Source organism: Hibiscus syriacus, unplaced genomic scaffold, assembly GCF_006381635.1.
Source record: "Hibiscus syriacus cultivar Baekdansim isolate YM2019G1 unplaced genomic scaffold, ASM638163v2 tig00110600_pilon, whole genome shotgun sequence".
Taxonomy (NCBI): Eukaryota; Viridiplantae; Streptophyta; class Magnoliopsida; order Malvales; family Malvaceae; genus Hibiscus; species Hibiscus syriacus.
The window spans coordinates 236579-259857 of record NW_024062797.1 but is presented as its reverse complement, the minus strand read 5'-3'; the positions used below and the strand labels follow the sequence as shown (position 1 = coordinate 259857).

The following is a 23279-nucleotide window of genomic DNA, read 5'->3' as shown; positions in this document are numbered from 1 at the left end:
AACTACGACTTAATTTTATTAGTCCATTCAGTCAAAATAATAGTATTTTAAAAGGTTTTAACCGGAACCAAATTCACATGTTTAAGCACCAACGATCGCAGTAGAATGATTGAACGTTTATTATCAAATAATTGAGAATATTTTATAATCGCTTTAATTTAATAAAAAAAAGTTTAAAATTCCATCTTGTGAAATAGGCTCAAAAATTATTTTATTTAAGTTCGAAGTTCGAATTTTATAACCCGTACCCCAAGGACCAATCTCTCTCTCTATATGAAAGCACTCCAACCCTCAAATTTTCAGACAACTTGCGATTCGTGGTTGGAATTTTGTATGGTATAATTAGAAGCCTACAAACACCGGTCATACTGATCCATGGCCAGTCCAGGTTAGCTTAAAAGAGTGAGCTGAACTTAAATCTAACTGTCAACCTAGCCATTAACAAGCACATGCATTGCCCAACATTTTCCTGTCTCTAAGAATAGGTGATCATGTTACTTTGACATTGTAGCCACGCAACACATCATGTTTCAAAAAGGTTTTTTTTTTCTTTTGGGTAAACTACGCATTTAACACCTAAACTATTAGTTTGGCTAGTTTCAATACCTAAACTTTCGATTTTTTCAAGACTTAATGTTAAATTTTGAGTAGGGGAACTAAAACAAAATAAAAGCTAAGTTTTTAACGATGAGTTACTAAAATAAAATAAAAACTAAATTTCAAGTATGGGGTTTGAAAAAAATTAAAATTTTAGATACTAAAACAGACCAAAACTGATAATTTAGATATTAAACGCGCAATTTACCCTTTTTCACGTTTACATTCGACTTATATATTTTTTTGATAGAAAGTCGCTAGTTTTATTAAAAATATAAAATATTCAAAATTACAATGAAGATTTACAAGCATAATCATAAGATTTAAATATAATTATGATATTTTTCTATTACCATTGAGACAAAAAGTAGTCATCTAGATCACATAAGGACCAAAGAATGAAAAAGTTAAAAAAACCTAACCAAAGACTCGAATAAAATAAAGATACGAACAAATCTGACTGTATTGGTAAACGAACCACAAAAGGGATAAACTACTAAAAGACCATCGACAAAACGCAAATCAGAGTCAAACGACGTGAAAAAACTATCAACGAACACAAAACATGTATCCAAATCAATATGAGGATCCAAAGTAGGGAAAATCGTCATGATAAAAAATAAGCATCATCTTGATCATTTGTGGCGATGTCAAATCAAACCCTGAGAAAAAATATAAATAAAAACAACGACAAAAAAACGTAAGTTACCAAAAGGTAAAGAAAAATATGTCACAAAAACATAAATAAACGTGTCATAAAAACAGAGAATATGTCACAATGATACAATTATTCTTATTTTAAAAACAAAAAGAAAAACAAAGAAAAAAAATAATTGGTGAATGGCAATCCTCTTTAAAACTGATACCGCCTTCGATTAAATAAAATTAAATTGATCAATAAAATAGATACAATTTGTAAAGAAGAAAAGGGAGGGCATTCAACTTATATTTAAATATGAGTATAGAACATGATTTGATCTTAATCATTTGTAGTATTTTTTTATTTCCCATAACAAAAGTCCTAAGTACAATGTAACATACCCTAAATTTAGTAAGTAGTAAAAGGTGGTATTGAATAAGTACAAGATACGAAATTTGATATTTAAAAAGTTCTTATCTCTGTGCTACGATTCCAAAAAATAAAATCATATAATGAACATTATTTTTTTCATGTATAAAGGACATTGTCGGTGAGTTTAGTTCCAAGCAAATGAATGCCCCTAACCATGAAAAGGGGCAAACAAATAGGACTTTATGATGTACGAATAAAGTAATATAGTGGGGACAATGAGACAAAATTAATATCTATAAGTATATATAGTTATTATTTTATACATCGTTATGGGAATATGGGATAAATATTGGACCCGAATCTACCGTATTATGATTATCAAAAACTTTGGTGAAAGGGTATATGAAACCGATGTACTTTAAAAAAATCAATGTAATCTTTGTATTTTTTTAATGTGACACTTTAACTAAAAAAAATATAATGTGGTTCTTTGATCAACATTTTTCGTTATTGACCAACAATTTCGTTAATTCATGCTGACGTGAATGCTTTCTCAAATCTGTTACAAAGGAAATACTGCTTGTAGATGTTGGTAGAGACAAAAATAATCAGTTTCCGATTGTATGAGCAGTTGTTGAAGGGGAAGGAAAAAAAATTATGAAGATGGTTTTTGCATAAACTTATGGCTAACTTAGAGCATTCTAATGGCGAATGACTTATTACACTAATATTAGTCAATAATAAGAAATGTTGGTCATAAAGTTACATTAAATTATATTTTTAGATTAAAAGATCACATTAAAAGAAAAATAATACGTGAGTTATATTATATTTTTTAAATACAAAGAATTCGCCAACCTTTTGTCAATTTTTTTTTAGAAAAATAACAATTAGATCAAATCAGATTTTTTTTGAATTGATGTCGACCGAAACCAAATGCCTTGAAAAAACATATGGTCCCCTACTATGATGCCCTACTTCTAAGGGAACCCGCACCATTCTCGTTGCTCATCATCAAAGTACTATAGATTCATTTTGGGGGAAAATGCATGAGAATTAACATTGAAGCAATTATAATTACCATACCAAATGTGTGTGTTTTTCATAAGAAAATAACAAAAACTGTTTTTTCTTTTAAAAATGATAATTTGATCACATCATGAATAGATTAAATGTTGGGTTGTTATCGATACAAGTTTCGAGTTCAAACGACTGCATAATATTTAAGCGTTCATTGTTGAATGGTTGAGAGTCTCTAGAGCATATACTACCACTTGCAAACACCCTATATTAATATGAATATATATCACATAATACCGAAATTAGTCCCTAACATTTACCAAAATGGTCATTTTGACTCATATTTTATTTTTTGCCCCCTAACGTGTCATTTTAGGGGGAAAATGCCCATAATATTTGACAAAAATAATCATTTTGTCCCTCATTATTTTTTTAAGCATTTTAGCCCTCAAACGTTTCATTTTTAGGTTAAAAAGACTCATATTTTTTAGCGTTAATAGTATATTAACTAATGATTTTCATCTATAAATGAAGCTTTTTGTCTCAAAGCGAAACGTTGGGGGAGGGGGCAAAATGTTCCAAAAATAGAATATGAGCCAAAATAATCATTTTGGTAAACGTTGGTGGTTACTTTAGGTATTATGCCTATATATATAGGTTTAGTATCCAATTACATAGTGTAAAACTAAAAAGTTTTTACACCTTTTTAGAATTGTTGGATGAGAAAAAAAATCAAATGTTGAGATTAACAGTATAAAATAAAAAGATATTCGTAGGAAATAAAACAATGAGTTAATGTCAACTTTTGTTTTACACTAAATTTAAGTGGATTATATATGTATATATATATATTATTTTGTACTTCTCAGTTAAGAGTCAATATGAATATATAGTTTAAAAATATATATATATATATATATATATATATATATAAAAGAAATCAATTAATTTAAATATTATTTATGTATGTTGTATTTATCTATGTCATTTACATTCTAAATCACTTAAATTAACATCAGTTTCTATGCTAGTCACGAATTTTAATTAGTGTAATTACGTCCTTTGTCCCTGGAATCTTTGAACCTTCAAAATTTAATCTCCTACTTTCGATTCCAACATCTTTTATTTAACAATATATGTGATAATAAAAAGGATAAAAAAATATTTATAATTATATAAGTTATCAATTACAAAAACATTTTTCAATAATTTCTCAACCTAGTTAGAAATCAATTAATCGATAACACAATTCGATAATGAATGCTCAATCACTTGCTGCAGTCGTTGGTAGTCGAACCCGTGACCTCTAAGAATAACAAATAATTCTTTTAACCATTGAGGTAAGTTGGTTCATGCAATTCAATTAGAATTTTAAATAATAGCATAGATAGTGTCTCAAGGTTTTTGATATGTAAACTTATAAAAATATTATATTAGAAAATTATTGAATTTAAGAAATGAGGGACATGTCATGTGTCAATGCTTTCAATATGTGATCTTTATTTCATTTTATTTTATTTTGGTCTAATTTTTCTCTTAACCCACATACTCTTTGTATATTTGAACTTTTATCTCTCAACCTTTTATTTTATGAATTTAACCCTATGCTCTTTTGATTTGAAATCGAAGTCTAATTAATAATATTGTCAAATATCAACCTTTAGAATGGATTATATGGCTTTTTTTAGAATACCCAAATGGGCAATTTAAAGCCATGAGCAAATTTATTTACTTTTCAAATGCCAGATAACCCTATTTAATGGAAGTCATTTGATAGTATTATCAATTGGAATCCAAATTTTAAATTAAAAGAGTAGAAAGATTGAATCTCAAAAATGTAAAGAGTATAAGGACCAAATATATAATTAGTATTTCTATTTTTTTTTTTATAAAAAGGTATATTTAAGGATGGCAACTCAACCCGAATCCGACGGGTTCCGACCCGACCCGACCCGATCGGGTCGGATTTTTTAAAAAAATTTCGGGTTCGGGTTCGGGTCGGGTCGGGTTTAGGGTGAAAAAAATCCGACCCGACCCGACCCGAAAAATATATATACTTTTATCCTATATATTTAGGGATAATTACAATAATGTCCCTCCATATATAATTTTTTTCAATTAAGTCACTGTTTTTATTGAATACATTTTTTATTATTATTATTTCGGGTCGGGTCGGGTCGGGTTTCTAAGTCATATATTCGGGTCGGGTCGGATCGGGTGAAACTTTAATTTCATCGGGTCGGGTCGGGTCACGGGTGAAAAACCCTTTCTTCTCGGGTCGGGTCGGGTGGCCCAAAAACCCGACCCGACCCGACCCATTGCCATCCCTAGGTATATTAATTAAGACAACAATTCAATAATCTCATAATTTCAAAGTGGTCCAGCTCATCTCTCCTAACTTATGCTTTTAACATCTTCCATTATTATTATTGTTAATAACAGTAATCACACTTTTTTACGTAAATATTAAGTACGGAAAATTAGATACGAGTCCATATCGATTCAATTAAAATTTAAGTAAATTTTTATTTATTTTGGTTTATTTTAGATTTTGAATCAAGTTTAAGTAATTATATTTTTGTTTATATATATTTTAAATCAAATAAATCAATTCAAATAATCAAATTTGAATCTAATTTATCAGATCTACATATATTAACTTATATGGTCCTGCATGGTCCATTTCATCCGTAAACAACAAACAACAACAACAACAAAACCCTATTCTCATATGCAATGGGGTAACGTGGAGGTAGGGTAATAGGCTGCCCCCAACGCCAGGTTGAAAGCAGCTTTCGTAGAAGACCTCCGACAGTCAGAGAAATAAAAATAAATATAAAATACAATGCATGTATAAATAAATAAATAAATACATACTTGAACAGTCTTCATATGCAGTATTAAACAACAAACTTAACCTAATTCATTTAAAATTTCAATTAATTAATGGTTAAAATATGCTTTAAGTCATTATACTTTTAATGTATTCGAAATTTAGTTAAAGAGGAAGACTAAAAGTTGAAGTGACTAAAATTTTAAATATTAATGTGGATGACTAAATTCTAAATATATAAAGAGTATAGGCACTTAAAATATGTTTAGCCCTAACTAATTAATATGTAATACTAAAATTTAGGTTAAAGTATATAAATAGTCCCCCAACTATAAGATATTATTTTATTAAGTCTCTCGACTATCAAAAGTTACAAAATAGTCCTCTGACTAAGGAGTGTTGTTTTATTGAGTCCATCTACTATTAAAAGTTACAAAATAGTAAACTGACTATTCATTATGTTCCAAACTCCTCATTTTTCGTTTAAAAATTGACTATATTCTGAGTTAAACGTTAATATGTTAACTCTTATATAATAAAATCTAATATCAGAATCTCAAACAACTATCATATTTCAGTTATCATGTTAACGTCTGACTTAGATAATCATCATTTTTTAACGGAAAAGGAAGAGTTTAGAACATAATGAATTGTTGAGTGACCATTTTTAACTTTTAATAATCGATGGACTCAACAAAACAACACCCTATAGTTAAAGGATTATTTTGTAACTTTTAATAATCAAATGAATTTAGAAAGTAATACTCTATAGTCAGGGGACGATTTGTGTACTTTACTCTAAAATTTATGCAAACAAATTGAAGAAATATTTAGGGAAAAAAAGCTGAAATGTAAAATGAAAGTAAAGACTGGAGTATATAAAACCAGTTAAAAGCAAAGCAAAGGCCTTTGCAAAGCGAAAGCTTCCATTCTCCAACTTTTGAAAATAAAAGGCCTGAAAATCGGTGATCAATGGGCGTCAATTTATTTTCAATCTTCTCTTCTCTCTCCTTTCTCTTCATCTCTAGGGTTTTGCTTCACAATTCTCTGCAATTTCAAACCTGACAGCTCATCTTCTCTTCTGCCCAATCCTTCTGGGTTCAGTTTTACAGTGATTTAATGGTGTGTTCGGTTCGATTTCTGTAATTGTTTTTGGTTTCTCTTAATTGGGTTTTCTTGTTCTTTTCAAGATATATGTTCGAGTGTGAGTTCTGAGTGGGTTGAGATTCGGAATTTGGTTGGGGAGAAACACTCGACAATTCAAAGTTGATTCAGTGTTTTTGGCTTTTAGATTGTTTATTATTGTTATTTGATTCTCAGTTCTTAGATTATCTTTAGCGTCGTATTTTGATTGTTCTGTTCAGTTGGTGAAGGGAAGGAAAGAAAACAAGAAGCTCCATTTTTCCCCGTGTATTTAACTCTAATTCTCCGAGAATATCTTATTTGAATTGCTATGAATTATATTGATGCCCAATTTTTTTCTTCCGTAGATTTAATTCTTCCTCAGAGAGCATCTGATTTGAATCGTATGAATTGTATTGATCAACTTGACTGGCTTTAACTTTTTTTCTAATATTCTTTTTTGTTTATCTTGGTAACTAGGTGAGGATCACATCATCATTTCACTCTGTTTTATGAATTGATGATAAAGTGTTGCCCTATCGTAATAAGTTTTTTCTCAGTGTCGATCGATAATGCTTTTCGACTTGTTTTTCCTTGCCTAGGTCTTAGTTGGGACTTTGGGTTTAGAATTCAGGTTTGTTTTGTTGTTTAGGGGCTGGAAAATGTTGGGAAAAATCATGTTGGTAGGTAAGAAATGTGCAAAAGAGTTTGAAATAATGCATAACTAGCTGCCTGCTTCTAGCATGTACAACTAACTAAGCTTAACATAGTATTTATTTGTTTGGTGAGACATTAAAGATCATGGGGTTTCTGATAATTAGAATGCTTCTTTTTGCAATTATCCGATCTTTGGTTGTTTGTGTGTCGTATCCTTAGACAACTGATATAAACCTAAATTTTTTAATGATGTTGCTTTCCCATTTTTCTAAGCTAACCTACTTGTATTTTGCTTCTTTTCTTTGCAGAATTTGTTTGTTGGATGTTTTGATAAATAGTGATGAGCTAAAATGTACATCTAGGATTGCGGCATTTGTAAGGGTCGTATTTTTAAACCAATGGAAACTGCAAGGTGTTGGCTCAACAAGTTGAAATCTAAAGATAAGTCACGGCCTTCGAAGAAGAAAGAAGGTGAAGGTAAAGCAAAGGAGGGGTCTAAACCGCCAACAAGTGAAGAGGCGCCATCAAATGTCACTAAACAGCGCGTTGCTGCTGCGAAGCAGTATATCGAGGACCATTACAAGAAGCAGATGAAAAGCCTCCAGGAAAGAAAGGAGAGGTATGATTTAAATTCTAGCTTAGTTCCTCTCTTGGAAACTAATTTTCCCATGTATAATTTTATAAGTAATTTTGTAACATGCTCTATGCTGCAGACTGACAGTTCGGTAGAATTATCTCATAGAGATATTTAATAGCATGTTTGACGTTGTGTATCATCAGCAAAATATATAGCATGATATGATAAGTTTCGTGATCAGGAAAACGGGGAAAATTACGGTAGTTCCTTTTGAAGATCAGGATACCATTTTGAGGTAATTGTATTTTTTCTGCAGGCGTGATATTCTAGAAAAGAATTTGGCTGATGCTGAAGTCTCTGAGGAAGAACAAAACAACTTACTGAAGTATTTAGAGAAGAAGGAAACAGAATACATGCGTCTTCAGAGGCATAAGATGGGTGCCGATGATTTTGAGCCATTGACCATGATAGGCAAGGGTGCATTTGGTGAGGTAATTATCTCTTTGTTGTTTTGTACTTCATCACATAGGTTCTTCTCTTTCTTCTAGTTGTGCTCTTGCCTCGATATACTTGCCAAAATTGAGAAAATTTTGATATGTTATGTCTACCACTAGATTTTTGGTTTCCTTTTAACTTCGCTTCTTCTAATCACAGGTTAGAATCTGTAAGGAGAAGGCAACTGGTCATGTTTATGCCATGAAGAAGCTTAAGAAGTCCGAAATGCTTCGTAGAGGCCAGGTACTCCATTTCAAGCCTGCTATAAGATTGCCATAATGTGTTCCGAGCCACGATGCTAATTCGTTAGTTTGCATTTATAATTGTAAGGTTGAACATGTGAGAGCCGAGAGGAATCTACTTGCAGAGGTTGACAGTAATTGCATTGTCAAATTATATTGCTCCTTCCAAGACGAAGAGTATCTATATCTAATTATGGAATATTTACCTGGGGGAGACATGATGACTTTACTGATGCGGAAGGATATACTAACCGAAGATGAGGCCAGGTTTTACGTTGGAGAAACTGTCCTGGCGATTGAATCGATTCACAAACATAATTATATTCATAGGTGAGTTGATTTGACATTAAACCTACATAAACTTTTCCATGTAATGGTCTTCCTGAATTTTCACCGAGTAAAACTCATTCTATATCACATGTTGCAGAGACATCAAGCCTGACAACCTGCTCCTTGATAAAGACGGTCATATGAAATTATCGGATTTTGGATTATGTAAACCATTAGATTGCAGTAACCTTCAGGAAAAGGACTTTTCCGTGGCAAATGTCAGTGGAGCTCTTCAAAGTGATGGTCGACCTGCCCCACCAAAACGCACACAACAGGAGCAACTGCAGCATTGGCAGAGGAACAGAAGGATGCTTGTAATTACTCGACTACCATGTGGTTATTAGTTAATGAAACATTATTTGTCGTTATTAGTGGCTGTACTATTGAGTTTAGAAAGCTAGAAATTATAGACATGTTTCTCCATATTTTCCATTGTTTCAGGCTCTATTCATAGAATTCGCAAGGCTTGTGTAGTTTTCAGCTTTTAGTTTTCTTAGATATTCTATAGAAAGACCACACGCTCACCTCTTTTTTCCTGCTAAGTTCATTTAGAGGGCTTTCATTTTTCTTTTTGTTGAAATTGCAAAATAATGTTGCTTAAACATTTAAATTTTGTTATCCGCAGGCATATTCTACGGTTGGCACACCCGACTATATTGCTCCAGAGGTTTTGCTGAAAAAAGGATACGGAATGGAATGCGATTGGTTCGAATATTAAACACTTTTTTTTTTTTTGAGAATATATGTACATGTGAGGTCTTCTTTTAGGATAATATATTTTTAGATATCTTATAATGGTTTTCTTACACTTTTCCAGGTGGTCTCTTGGTGCTATCATGTATGAAATGCTTGTTGGATATCCACCCTTTTATTCTGATGAGCCAATGTCGACCTGTCGGAAGGTAAGTTATTACAGTTACTTTTCGCCTGTCTTTACTTATGAACATTGTGTGATAAGCTTCTTATTGCAACTCTAATATTAGTTAACACTTCTTATTGTCATTTGTTTTAAATTTTCTAGATAGTAAATTGGAGAACTCACTTAAAATTTCCCGAAGAAGCAAAACTATCCCCGGAAGCTAAAGATCTTATCAGTAAACTCTTATGTAATGTCGAGCAAAGGCTAGGAACGAAGGGTGCCAATGAAATTAAGGTGTGTGGTGTGTTCTATTTAAGATTCTTCGATTTTGCCTTAAAATAGAATGCTAATAACTAAATTAACTAGTTGTATCTGTTTTTTCTTACAGGCACACCCATGGTTCAAAGGTGTTGAATGGGACAAATTATATCAAATGAAAGCTGCATTTATTCCTGAAGTCAACGATGAGTTGGACACGCAAAATTTCGAGAAGTTTGAAGAGGTAGATTAGTGTTGCTGCGTTTAAATATGCGATAACCTGTTTAGACATATTCTTATTATTCTTTTTTCTTTTCATGCACCAGGCTGACAACCATATTCCATCTGCAGCAAAATCGGGTCCATGGAGAAAGGTTAGTGTAGATAGAATTGCTTCTTTTGCGTAAATAACAAGGCCCGTTTCATGTGAAATTTATCATGGGAACATGCCATTTACTGGTCTGTTTGCTTTGATTTATATGTTATATTTCATCATGTTTTAGACATTATCGAACTCAACCAAATTAAACATGGTTAATAAAGTGTAATTGCTGTTAAATGATGTTTTGATCGCTCACATGCTGAACCAGTCTATTTTTTTTTTGATTTATATGCTATGTTTCATCATGTTTCGGACATTGTCGAACTCAACCGAACTAAACACGGTTAACTTTCACCCTTTGATGCAGATGCTTTCATCCAAGGATATAAACTTTGTGGGTTACACATACAAGAATTTTGAAATTGTAAATGACAATCAGTTACCAGGCATCGGTATTTTACTTCCTCTGTTGCGTTTGTCCCTTCAATATATCTCGGCTCTCTTCCGGTTGTTCTGCAAACAAATTTATCCTACGGACAAAAATCTTTGTTTTCCGACATTTTTATTTATTCCGTTGCAGCCGAGCTAAAGAAGAAGAGCTCGAAACCCAAGAGACCCTCCATCAAATCCCTTTTCAGTAAGACATTATTACTATTACTATACTTTTTTCACGGCTGAGCTCCGATTTGTGGGTTACGGAATCTATGAAGCTCTTAAAGTTGAGATTTTTGCATGATATAGTAGTTTGACTAAGGCATACATTGGTCTATATATGTTGCAGAGGATGAGTCTGCTGCGGCTGCAAGTCAACCTGTTCAAGGGAGCTTCGTAAACATCTTGCCACCTCAACATGAAGCCCCCAAAGAACATTATAGAAAATGACCCGACACGATTACGTGGTGCCGTTGGATTACCGATAAAGCTAATATTTACTTGGTGAGTAGCTTTTGTTTCTACCACATCTTACATTTCAAGTTCTCATTGGAAAGTTTTTAAGAGTAAACATAGTGAGCTGACATTATGAGGTCTGTTCTTGAATCAGCTAGGTGATTGTTCTTTTGTAAAATACTACCGCTAATAATAGATGTATATATATATATATATATATATATATATATATGAAAGTAAATATTCGTTCAATATAAATTACGGTAGTTTTATTCGAGAAAAAACCGGTTTTGTTAATGCATTAGAGGTAAAAACCGGGTTTTATAAAATTTCTACTATTTGATTGAGTTTTATCGATAAAGTATGTACCGTTTCATTAACACAATGTCGTAATCATTGAAATGAGACATGCGAGGCAACATTGACCTTTTGATTGGTTGCATAAAGAAACATCAAGGTTTATTACACACAGCTAGAATGTTGGAAACGTGTGAATAATTCCCCTAAAATGGGATCATTCATCTCTTTCTTATACCGAGTCTAGAGGCATCATACAGCAAGCAAGAATGCCTGACAATGGTTTGCGACATATACAGAGTAACGCTTCGTATATGTCTGACACTGAATACCTGACAATCATAAGTAGTTTCTTTTCTGGGGATCGTGTTCTTTGTGAAGATTGTTGTGGATGGAACCCGGTAACAGACGCATATACGGACTAACGGTTCGTGAATACCATTATAGTGCCATTATCTCCATCAGAAGAAACTAGAATGGGACAATTTCTTGTTACCAGTTGAATCCGTCGTTTATTTTCTTTTTCCGCTTCCGATTGTCAAGAGATCGAAGCTCCGGAGGGTATCATCACGGCCACCTCTAGTGGCAGCAGCAGGAGTGAAAGATGATGCTTTGGGCTCAAAGCCGGGCTGAACTCTCCGAGTCATTGACAAGCGACCACTGGTCGAGAATAATCTGCTAGGACGACTCTCACTAGGCTCACCAGAGGAGCCAGGTTTGCTGCTCGATACGACTGGCCTCTTTGAAGCGAATCAGTTCTCGAGGATCGCATCCTATCAGAATCAGGTTGCTGGAGGAGAGAGAAGTTCAAAAAGAAGATCCATTAATCTTCAATTTCCAAGAAAGAGAGCAAAATTCAATGGAAAACAATAAACAAAATGTTGAAGCAAAGGTTGTTCACCGCTTCCTTCGATAATGTCAAGTCCTCTGAAGATCTCTGTCTCGACTGATCACCATGCAAACCATGGCCAGAGCCGTTTCGTCTTGCGAATGCCTCAACCGCGCCAGACAACCTTTCTAGAATCTCGTGTCCAACTGAAGTAAGTAAAGACATGCATAAAAAATGTAACTTCACTAATTCAAGGAAACCCAAGTTGGAACATGGACAAGTCAGGCATCTTGAATATGTTTTCAGGTAAGAGTAGTCCGGTTTGTCTTCAAACCGTAGTGATCGACAATAATGGAAGTACGATGTGAACTCAGATGAATATGATTTGCAAAGGACCTGAAGATGGCATTTAAAAAGGTTTGTGTAGTAAGCAACTAGTAACGAGTTCAACCAACCTTCCCCGGAGGAAGTACATAAGCACGTAACCAAGAGATTCTAGATCATCTCTCCGGCTTTGCTCTGCAATTTCCACGGTGCATAGTCGGATCAAATATTAAGCCAAAAAAATCAATGGCAAGGGGTGTTCGCAGAAAGTAGAACACAAATGAATATTCGATGCAGTAATTTCACTCACCAACTCCAAGGTGAGTGTTAACACTTGCATATCGAGCTGTCCCTGTAAGATTTTTATTTTCCCTACAAGAAAAAAATGGACAACTCAAAAAGAAGATAAAGCAGTACAAGATGAGATCACTGGTACATATAACATGATATCGATAGAGAGCTATCCTTAATGGAAGAACTGACAATTAATGACTAAGAGTAAAAGCAGAAAATCCTGGTGTATATGAACTTGTACAGCACTAATATGTCAAACCGAATTTCAGTTAACGTAAAAAGACATACTGCTGGGGATATTATATTTCAAATGAACTAAAATTTGCATGAAAACCTTATCGACATTATCTAACTAACCAAAAACACATGCGCTGCAGGGATTAAACAGAGCAACATGTCCCGGTGAATAAAACCACGAGAGTGCATACACTCAACTCTATTTATCTGAAGCAGCAAGAAAGAGAAATTATTAGTGAGGCAGCGACCTGACTAGATTAAAGCTTCTGGAAAAGGCGGTCTACTCACTAACTGGTCTGCAAGCATCAAAACTGCAATAGTTGAACAAGTCTTCTAAGCTTGGTCCGAGAAGATCAATAGCCATGACATCGTATTCACCCTCAACTCCAAACCATTTTAAATGTGGAATAGCAGCTGCACACGTAAAAGAAAGTAAGAAAACTACTCGATAATTACTACTGACCGTAATAAAAGGCAAGTACCAATTTAAAAATCCTAAATACATATTTAAACTAAAAAAAACTAAGTTCGGGTACCAATTTAAATAAAAAAAAAAGCCAAGTTTACGCACCTGATTGAAAAAATCATTTAAGTACCAAATTAAACCTTAAAACCATATTTATATATTTAATTAAAACAAGTACTAAAGTAAACCTCAAAACAAAGTTCAAGTACCAAACCATATATTTACCCTTCTATTTCATAATAGCAGGAAGTAGGTGGTAGAGACAAATAAATACAAGTGTCAAATTATTTTAAATAACATTGAAAATAGAATTAATTGAAATTACAATAACATTATAAATAGAATGCATTAAATTAAAAATAATATCTTCACACTTAAATTAATTCGTCAATAAATTAAATATAATAATTATAAAAAATTAATTTAATTAATTTAAGGCCATTAAAAGACAATGATGCAATTTGACTTTTATTCCTCCTTTGGCCTTTAATTTCAAACCAATAATGCTCTACTTTCTATGGATGTAATTATCACTTTTGGGAAAATATAATAATTGGTCCATTATAAAAAAATAATGAAAAAGAGAGACGAGATTCCTTTCCTTTTTCATTATAACACCTTAAATTATTACCCAATATGGCCCCTCGTCTTTTAATTTATATGTATTTCTATATTTCACTCATAAAATAATATATTGTCTTTAAGATATAGTTATAAAATATATTTTCTTAATTTTGTTTTTAACATTAAAGTTTTTTTCTCAATATGTAAAAAAAAATCAACTCTACTTTTTTATATTTTTGTTTAAATAGTGGTCAAAGTCTCATCAATATAGATAAAGTATAGGGGTAGATTATGTAAATATTTTTTATTTCTAAAAAATAATTGTTAAAAATATTTAAAAAGATAATACTTTGATACATAAAATAAAGATATACTATCCAAATTGTATTTTTTAAAAGAAATATTTAATATAATGTATCTTGTTGATGTGATAAAATGTTCGATAAGAGATTCTAATATTTGTAGTAGTGGTCATGAGAAAAATAAATAATAAGATTTTTTTTATAAAAAATATATTGATATTAGAGTAAACTATACATGTAGAACACAAACTAATAGTTTTTGTCCGTTTTAGTATCTAAACTTTAAATTTTTTTAAAATTATATGTACCGTTTAGTTTTTGTTTCATTTCAGTACCATACAATTAATAACTTAACATGTTTAGTACCTAAAATATCAGTTTTGGTCAATTTTAGTGCTTAAGCTTTCAATTTTTTAAAATTTAACGTTAAACTTTAAATGGGGTACTAGAATGAAATAAAAACTAAACTTTAAATATGATTTAAAAAATATAAAGTTTAGGTATTAAAATAAAAAAAATTGATAGTTTAGTTATTGAACGCGTAGTTTACCCTTAATATTATTATACACACGAACACAACAAGAACATAAAAGGATATTTTTGTAAATTCAAAAGCGAATCATATCATCAACCCATGTATTGTTTGTCCCTTAATGCTCCACCATTTTCAATATTCGCACTCAACTTTGTTTGATTTTCCCATTCTACCCCTGAACATTTCCATTTTTTTCTACCTCCAGCAAAGCATATCCCCCAATGAATCGCCTATGGCAATGCAGTCTTTGGATCTTCTCTTTCTCTGTCAAAAAACCCCATTGTTTCTCCCAGAACTTTCCTTTTCCTTTGGGCACTGCGAACCCTGTTTTGGTTTACTAGAGTGAGCTATCTTCACAGCCCAAATGTCAAACTCTGTTCCTTTTTTGGAATTTCCATGAAATATTTGCTTTTCATCTTCAAAGATCTGGTTTTTGAGTGGTAACAATGAAGTCTTCAGCTCGACTTGACTCAGTGGTGTTCCAGCTCACACCAACTCGAACCAGGTCAGGATTTCATCTGTTTTTGTTGCTAATCTTTAGCTTCAGAGTTCTTTGGAACTGAGTATTGTTTGTATGTAATCATTGTGGACATAAATCATTATGCTGTGCTTTGCACTTTCACCAGGTGTGATTTGGTGATAACTGCAAATGGGAAGACTGAGAAAATGGCTTCTGGTTTGTTTAATCCATTCCTTGCCCATTTGAAGACTGCACAAGAGCAGATGACCAAAGGGGGTTATTCAATCATCCTTCAACCAGACCCCACCATTGATGCATCTTGGTTCACAAAAGGGACTGTGGAAAGGTTCATATAATCTTTATTTGGTTCCTCATTCTTATTGGGATTATTGAATTTGATGAGTCTTTTCCCTTATTCTTGTGTGTGATGATCGAGTCTATAATGCTTATTGATCTTGTTGTCGAAAATGGCTGTCCGTTTAATCTTTTCCTCCCCCTTGAAATTTACATGGGATGGTGATTTCTCTATATGGCATTTGCAGGTTTGTTCGGTTCGTGAGCACTCCCGATATCTTGGAACGAGTGTATACCGTTGAATCCGAAATTTTGCAGATTGAAGAGGCTTTTGCAATTCAAAGCAATAGCACTATAGGATTTAGTGTTGTTAGTAGTGTTTTTCGGAGTTTTATTATAGGTATACCATAGAGATTAATTGTACATGTTCTTTTTTCTTTCCACAGGTAGAAGAACATCAAGTAAAGCCTCCGGAAAGCACAGGCACAGAAGGTACTGTTAGTAACTTATTTGCCTATGGTCTTTCATATAACTGGACTGGTGCCGTTCTTACTATAAATTAGGGATGAATTTATGGACCAAAAAGTCATACTATTTCATATTTCCTGGTGAACCTGTGTCATATTTGTTCAAGCCTTCCAGCATTAGTTCCGATCTTTTTTTTCCATTTTTTTCATTTTTCTTTGTTCTTGTGTTGTACCTGACGGCTTTTGACAGGAATAAGGGGTACTCCAGATTCCAATGACGAGAAAGCCATCGTCCTTTACTCGGTTAGTATATGCTAAATAATCCTTGGCATTATTTGATCTTGCAATAAATTTGATTAAATCTTGTTTTCTTCCTTGCAGCCTAGTGCACTGCATCCTGAAGCAAACTCATCTTCTGTGGAGGGAAATTCTAAGTATGTCATAGTGTGACTGAATGGACGATATGTAATTGAGGATATCGAATTGAATATTATCAACGGTTTTGAGGAACAATGAAGAACATAATGTTGATTTATCATCTCTGTATATATGTTTAACTTGTTTGAATAATCTTAAGGCCATACATAACACAGTGTTTCGACTTTTCACTAGAGCTCAACTTTTGAAAGTCCTGGAGACAAGGAAAACAGTGCTGCAGAAAGAGCAAAGTATGGCCTTTGCACGTGCTGTAGCTGCCGGTTTTCACATCGATCACGTGGCGCCTTTGATTTCATTTGGTGAAACTTTTGGAGCCTCTCGTTTTAAGTATGTGGAATTTTTGAATAGTCAACTTAGTTCTATGCAACCATATAATTTTATCGGTGATTACATGTCATATATTAATCAAGTGTTTTCTCATAGTTCAAAATTAGCCGAGTTTAAGACGACAGTTTTCCATTTATAATACACACTGGAAGAGAAATTTGTGCACCTGTGAACGGTCACTTGATTATGTTCTTTTTTCATTGCAGGGATGCTTGTATAAAATTTAATGAATTATGGAAAAGAAAGCATGAAACTGGCCAGTGGCTCGAGATTGAAGCTGCTGAAGCAATGTCTAGTCGATCTGATTTCCCTGCTATGAATGGAACCGGCATCGTGTTTTCCGAGAACAACGGAAAATCTGGTGTTGAGTCAAGTACGGGTATGTGTTTTTGAGCTAAGTAGCTTAGTTTATAATTTCGTGTGGTAACTTAAACGGTGGTAAGTTTTCCCTGTCCAATTTTCCTCCCACAAAATTTGCTTGGTTTCGATCCCGGGAATCTCGATTTATGGCATTCATCCATTTTCTTTTAACACCTCATTTGTATGCTTGACAAATGTTTTATTCATGCTTGCTACTTTCACTTAAAGTATGAACTGAAATAAATAAAATTCTGATATGGCCAGACGAGAAACCTCCAATGGATCAACAAACCCCGGCTCGCCAAGAATATTATCAAGCCCAGTATCCGCACCCGATGTTTGCTCCCTGGCCTATCCCTTCTCCGCTGGGTGGTATGCCACCCTTTCAAGGATATCCCATGCAAGGGATGCCTTACTGCCCGAATTACCCCGGAGGTGGTTCCTTCTTTCAGCAACCTTATCCATCAATGGAGGATCCAAGACACAATGTTGGTAAACGAATACAGAAACAGCATTCAATGGATAGCAGGGAAAGCCATAGTGGATCAGATACCTGGGAGATTGAGAGAGCAAAATCACAAGATAATGAGGAGTTGGAGAACAGAAGTTCGCCAAGTCCAAAATCGAGAAAGAAGAGTAGCAGGTCAAGTAAAAGGAAGTCGGGAACGGTGGTCATACGGAACATCAATTATATCACTTCAAAGAGGGAGAACTCTTCAGGTAGTGATTTGCAGTCGCATTCTTCCTCTGAAGAGGATGTGGAGGATGGAGATACTGAGCATAAGAACTCTCGGAGATCCTCGAAGGTGAATGGAAGTCGAACAAAGTCTGTTGATGCATATGATAGGGAAGAAGCAGCTAATGGGAAGGACACCGATGGTGGACACTGGCAAGCGTTTCAAACTTATTTACTTAAGGATGCCGAAGACGAAGAACGTAAAACTGACCGAGAAATGTTTTCAACGGAAAAGGAAGTTCAAGGAAAGAGAAGACCGAACCGAGTGCGTGGAAGTGAAGATCCTTTAGTTTTCAGGGGGCGAGAAATGGGTCAGTTCGAAGAAGGGAATGCAACTGACATGCATGAAATTAGTGCAAGTGGCTCTCGCATGCCTGGAGGATCGAATGATCAGTCTTCGACTATTGGAATAGGTGGTCATGCTGTTGATGATGGCAGAATTCTCATTGATGGTGAAATGGATGGCAGGAGGGTTTGTCGAAGGAGCATAAATGATGAATTCATCGTAGATAGACAACAGAATCTGTCAGATATTACAAATTCTCCATCAGATCCACAGACTTTTAACTGGTTTGAACATTCATCCAACGGTTCGGAAAGAAGATCATCGAATAATATAAATGATGATTCCTACATAGTTCCATTCAGGTCCACTTCAGTCACTCAAGTCGAAACCGATGACCGCTGTGCTATCCATATGGATTCTGATTTCTCATTGTCACTTCAGAAAGCAGAAAATATACCTAATGGGATTGGAAGCCAGGTCAATTATGAACTCGATGATTTGACTTTGATGCCTGAGCGTGGAGCCGAAATGGGGTCAATCGGGTATGATCCGGCCTTGGATTATGAAATGCAGGCTCATGTTGAAGATGGTACTTCACTGAGTAAGAAAAATAAAGAAGGAATGCAAGGGTCTAAAAAATCGGAAAAGGACGACCGAAAATCGAAACTTATTGCTGATCCTTCTGATAAAAAGAAAGCTGTAGGGCCAATAAGGAGAGGAAAACCTTCGAAACTGAGTCCTTTGGATGAAGCAAAAGTCCGGGCCGAGAAGCTAAGAACCTATAAAGCTGATCTTCAGAAGCTAAAGAAGGAGAAGGTATGCTGCTTTTGGATCATTCAATTCTTCGAATGCATATAGTTCAACCTCAGCTATCTTTACAACTAGTTCATGTTACTAGTAATTCATTTTCTTAACACATTTCAGGAAGAGGCTGAAATTAAACGACTTGAAGCATTGAAGATGGAGAGACAAAAGAGAATTGCTGCTAGAGTCGGTTCTGTTCCGGCTCAGTCTTCAGTACCCGCACAAAGCTCTAAACGTTTGCCATCGAAACTTTCTCCGAGCTCTCATAAGGCATCAAAGTTTACTGATCGTGAGCCTGGACTGTCGTCGCCACTACAAAGATCCATCAAGCCTGCTTCTGCGGGATCCGCTGGTTCTCACAAAGCTTCTAGACCGAGCAAACTGAACACCGGAACCCCGTCCCGTGAAAATAGGTTAAGCCAGTCAGTTTCATTATTACCTGAACCGAAGAAAGACAATGGCGGTGTAACTCATGATACAAAGGCGTCTATGGCAAGGTTTAGGAGATTATCGGAACCGAAAATAATTAGCAGCCCACTTGTTTCTTCAGTGAAGTCGCGGCACTCTGAGCCATCAAAGAGTACAAAAGTATCTGGTGTGCCTCAAAGAAAAAAAATATCAGCAATTGTGAACCATGATAAAAGTATGATTGCGTCTCTTCCCGAGCTCAAAATTAAAACAACTAAAGCCCCTGAAGTTACCAGCAGCAAATTGGGAGGAAATGAAATGACTCAGAAGGTGACTGTAAGTATTTCTTCCACCACTGGTGTTATCGAACCAAGTAGGAACAAGGAAGAAGTTTCACTTCATGCCAATGGGGATGACAGTACAGTGGTTGACAAAACTGTTGTGATGCTTGAATCCGTTCCTGCAGTAAACTCATCTGAAGGAAATACGGCAGTTAAGAAGGGAAATGATGGCGTCTTTAAAATCAGGAGGGAAACTGAGATGGTGTCAGATTATACTGCCGTTTGTGCACCAGTTTCTTCATTGAATCCTCAAGCGCTCGATAAAGAACAGATACAACAAAAACAAAGAGCTTATGAGGTAGACTCATTATTGAAAGTGATTGCAAGCTTGTAGTGGATTGGATCGGGTGACGATTTTTGTCTGTTTCAGTTGGTGTTTGTTTCTGAGTTAAGAAGCTAGAGGGGTGTTTTTAAGTCTTATGTAACTTGGCTATCATTAATAAATTGAGGTACTCTTTTCCTCCTTCTGCTAGTTGGGTCTTACCTTAGGGGTAAGGTCCACTAAGAGGGAGGTTTTTAATGAGACCTCCTATCCCTATAAAAAAAATAGCTTATGAGGTAGGATTTACGAGAAAGATTAGCCTTGAATTTTACAGTTCCGATTATCATTTCTTGTTCATGTGCCTCTAAATACGCTGTACATATTTGCAGGTTCAGAAGGCAAATACAAGTGACAGAGATAAGGAATTGTCGAAATTTACTAGTGCAAGTGTTACCAAAAAACAGTATCAAGCCCCTTTAGCTCGGGTTTCTTCTATGGAAGATCCATGTACCGAAATTTCTGAGTATGTCAGAGCACCTCCAGCTAGCATGCCTGCTGCAACAACAAACTCAGAGAATGTTAGAGCTCTTGTAGCTGACACTAATAACTTGAACCTAGAAAAGATTCCTGAGGTGTTGGATAGGCCTCAGGTAAAGGACTCATCGAAAGGATTCCGACGACTGTTGAAATTCGGAAAAAAGAATCATAGCTCAGCCAGAAGCGAACATAGTATTGACTTGAGCAGTGAGGCTGAAGAGTTGGTTCCAAATGCTGCCTCATCTAGTGAAGGTAATTGCTCTGTGTTCCATCCCTTGTGAACTTCGACCGATGCATTTAAAACTTTCGCTTGTATTTGGTTCCGAAGCTGACTAGTTTTCTGATTTTAACAGTTCATATGTTGAAGAATCTGATCTCCCAGGACGAGACCCCGACGGCCGGTAATACTCCACAAAAATGTAAGTATTCGCTGCTCATTGCCCTTTGATTTCTTTTCTACATCATTAAGGTGGAGAATCTGAATGACTTTAAATATATAATCATGCAGCTTCTCGCTCGTTTTCGTTGTTGTCACCATTCCGAAGCAAGATCAGTGAAAAGAAGTACATGGCTTGAGGATGAAGGTGAAGCCATGAACTTTGTTATTTCTTTTCCATGGATATGTTTGTAAGAAAAAGTTCTTTCTGCATCCACTTCCAGTGGTTAATGTTCTCGAACCAAATCGGTTTCGAGCCGACTTTTCCTCCCGATTTATATTTACTTTCTTATGTATTCATGAATTCTGCCATTATTTACTGTAAATGAGAATTCACATGGGTTCTGTACGTGTATTACGGTTGAAGAAGTCACATGGGGTTTAGCTTTTATAAGATGAGTAAACTACCCCAAATATCACCGAATTTTTTGTTATTTATCCTTTTTACCATTGAATTTTAAATTACTTCAATTTCAACGCTATTGATCGTTGGTATTGGATTCAATGTAACCAGGGTGTGATGATGTGGCAATGTATTTTCTATCAACTCTAATTTTTATATTGATTTTGTCATTAAATTTTAAAACCTTTTGATTTAAACATTGAACTTTAATTTAGGTATCAATTTGGTCCTTGTAAAAACTCGTCAATTCCTTTTATTATTGTTGTTGGTCACACCGATTCGTTAGCAAAATTAATATCAAAATATTTTTATCTTATTCTTCTTTTAGTGTAGACTAATCATTTAGTACCTAAATGATCAATTTTGATCCGTTTTAGTACTTAAACTTTTAATTTTTTTAAAATCATATCTAACATTTAGTTTTCATTTCATTTTAGTATCTCACTGTTAAAAACCTAACGTGTTTGGTACCTAAACTATCAATTTTGGTCTATTTTAGTACCTAAACTTTCAATTTTTTCAAAACTTAACGTTAAAATTTGAATAATGGTACTGAAAATGGCGTTGTTTGATGAGAACTAAGCTTTATATATGGAAAGGAAAATCTGGGTTTCGATCTTCAAAACGATTCATTTCGTTTTTCTTACGTTAAATTTATGAAGAAAGTCACCTTTGACCAAAAAAATAAATGAAAATGGCGTTGGCTTTTGCTTACCTTGAGCTTAAAGTGGATATATTTTAGTCCCATGTTTCAAAATTCATTTCATTCTATTTTCCCGAGAAAGTTTAAAAAAAAACTGAATTCTACTGATTGGCTATCTTAAATCAGTTAAATATTATCAGATTTATTTATATTTAGTTTTATTCGAGTCCGATAAATTAAAAAAATTCGAATCGAATTATTGTATGACTCAATTAAATTAAGGTTTGAATTTAGAGATTTTATTTACACTAGATTAGCATGAAACTTATTGGGTATTAAGAACATATTTGCTTAGTTAATTAATGGAAATAAAACAAGATTCTAATAAAAGAACGAGGGATTGGTATATGAAAATTGGACCGACATGACTCAAAGCTGCATGAAAAAGAACACATTGTCTATGTCATATATATAATAATCAACCTAAGTAAAATTAAGAATTTAAATCTCAACGTTTATGAATAGAATAAATTAGATCGAGAATAACACCTCTATTATTCTTAAATAATCCCGAATCGAATACGAATAATGACAGAACCACAGCTTGGTGAAATCCGATTTTTTTCCGATTAATTACTTATATTACTGATGGTGTCTACCCTGAAATATTTCGTGCCCACCGAAATCTGAGTTTCCTTCGAATAGTTACTTCTTTTTACGGACGGTGCCTACCCTAAAATTTTATTTATACACGTCCAATTTAAAAAAATTGTTAATATATGTATACCCACCCTGAAAAATATTTCTAAATTGACAAGTCATGGGTCATGCTTGAAATGGGTTTACAGCCAAAAAAAAAGTGAAGAAGGTAACCCTTCAACAGTTCAACTGCTAAAATAAACAGTGGTTATGAGGTCCAAAGCGAAGTAGGCGTGGTGTGTGCAACCAATTCTTGAAGATAACTGAGATCAGAAGTCGGACAAATTCAGCATTCATTTGATAAAAGTTAGAAGTTTA

At 34.2% G+C, this 23279-nt stretch overlaps 2 protein-coding genes and 1 pseudogene across 4 annotated transcripts; 2 read left to right on the top strand and 1 right to left on the bottom strand.

Annotated features, from left to right (window-relative positions):
• Positions 1 to 6428: 6428 nt before the first annotated feature.
• On the top strand, positions 6429 to 11382 carry LOC120134956 (serine/threonine-protein kinase tricornered-like). Of its 2 annotated transcripts, none has more exons than XM_039151334.1 (14): positions 6429 to 6584; positions 7550 to 7860; positions 8135 to 8309; positions 8473 to 8556; positions 8644 to 8885; positions 8983 to 9199; positions 9511 to 9590; positions 9703 to 9787; positions 9907 to 10038; positions 10133 to 10246; positions 10329 to 10376; positions 10692 to 10776; positions 10905 to 10961; positions 11106 to 11382. In XM_039151334.1, exons 2-14 carry the CDS (start codon positions 7640 to 7642, stop codon positions 11204 to 11206), a joined length of 1641 nt encoding a protein of 546 aa, XP_039007265.1. In that variant the 5' UTR covers positions 6429 to 6584; positions 7550 to 7639; the 3' UTR covers positions 11207 to 11382. The 2 variants fall into 2 exon arrangements, with proteins under 2 accessions (XP_039007265.1, XP_039007266.1); XM_039151335.1 differs by lacking the exon at positions 6429 to 6584 and adding an exon at positions 7246 to 7311.
• Positions 11383 to 11886: 504 nt separating this feature from the next.
• LOC120134895 lies at positions 11887 to 13557 on the bottom strand (annotated as a pseudogene).
• A 1740-nt stretch (positions 13558 to 15297) lies between these two features.
• On the top strand, positions 15298 to 22481 carry LOC120134961 (COP1-interacting protein 7-like). 2 transcript variants are annotated; one of them, XM_039151338.1, is made up of 14 exons: positions 15298 to 15565; positions 15687 to 15866; positions 16063 to 16183; positions 16261 to 16306; positions 16532 to 16584; positions 16663 to 16715; positions 16894 to 17046; positions 17253 to 17425; positions 17671 to 19244; positions 19353 to 20279; positions 20633 to 21032; positions 21134 to 21199; positions 21289 to 21401; positions 22431 to 22481. In XM_039151338.1, the coding sequence occupies exons 1-13, from the start codon at positions 15507 to 15509 to the stop codon at positions 21354 to 21356; spliced, it is 3873 nt and encodes a 1290-aa protein (XP_039007269.1). In that variant the 5' UTR covers positions 15298 to 15506; the 3' UTR covers positions 21357 to 21401; positions 22431 to 22481. The 2 variants fall into 2 exon arrangements, with proteins under 2 accessions (XP_039007269.1, XP_039007268.1); XM_039151337.1 differs by lacking the exon at positions 22431 to 22481 and having other exon boundaries at positions 21289 to 21513.
• The last annotated feature ends 798 nt before the right edge of the window (positions 22482 to 23279 follow it).

Coding starts and splice junctions, on each gene's coding strand:
- LOC120134961 (XM_039151338.1), top strand. CDS start 15,507: ATGAAGTCTTCAGCTCGACTTGACTCAGTGGTGTTCCAGCTCACACCA. Junction 21,033..21,133: donor TGCTGCCTCATCTAGTGAAG/GTAATTGCTCTG, acceptor TGATTTTAACAG/TTCATATGTTGAAGAATCTG. Junction 21,200..21,288: donor CGGTAATACTCCACAAAAAT/GTAAGTATTCGC, acceptor ATAATCATGCAG/CTTCTCGCTCGTTTTCGTTG.
- LOC120134956 (XM_039151334.1), top strand. CDS start 7,640: ATGGAAACTGCAAGGTGTTGGCTCAACAAGTTGAAATCTAAAGATAAG. Junction 8,310..8,472: donor GCAAGGGTGCATTTGGTGAG/GTAATTATCTCT, acceptor TTCTAATCACAG/GTTAGAATCTGTAAGGAGAA. Junction 9,591..9,702: donor TACGGAATGGAATGCGATTG/GTTCGAATATTA, acceptor ACACTTTTCCAG/GTGGTCTCTTGGTGCTATCA.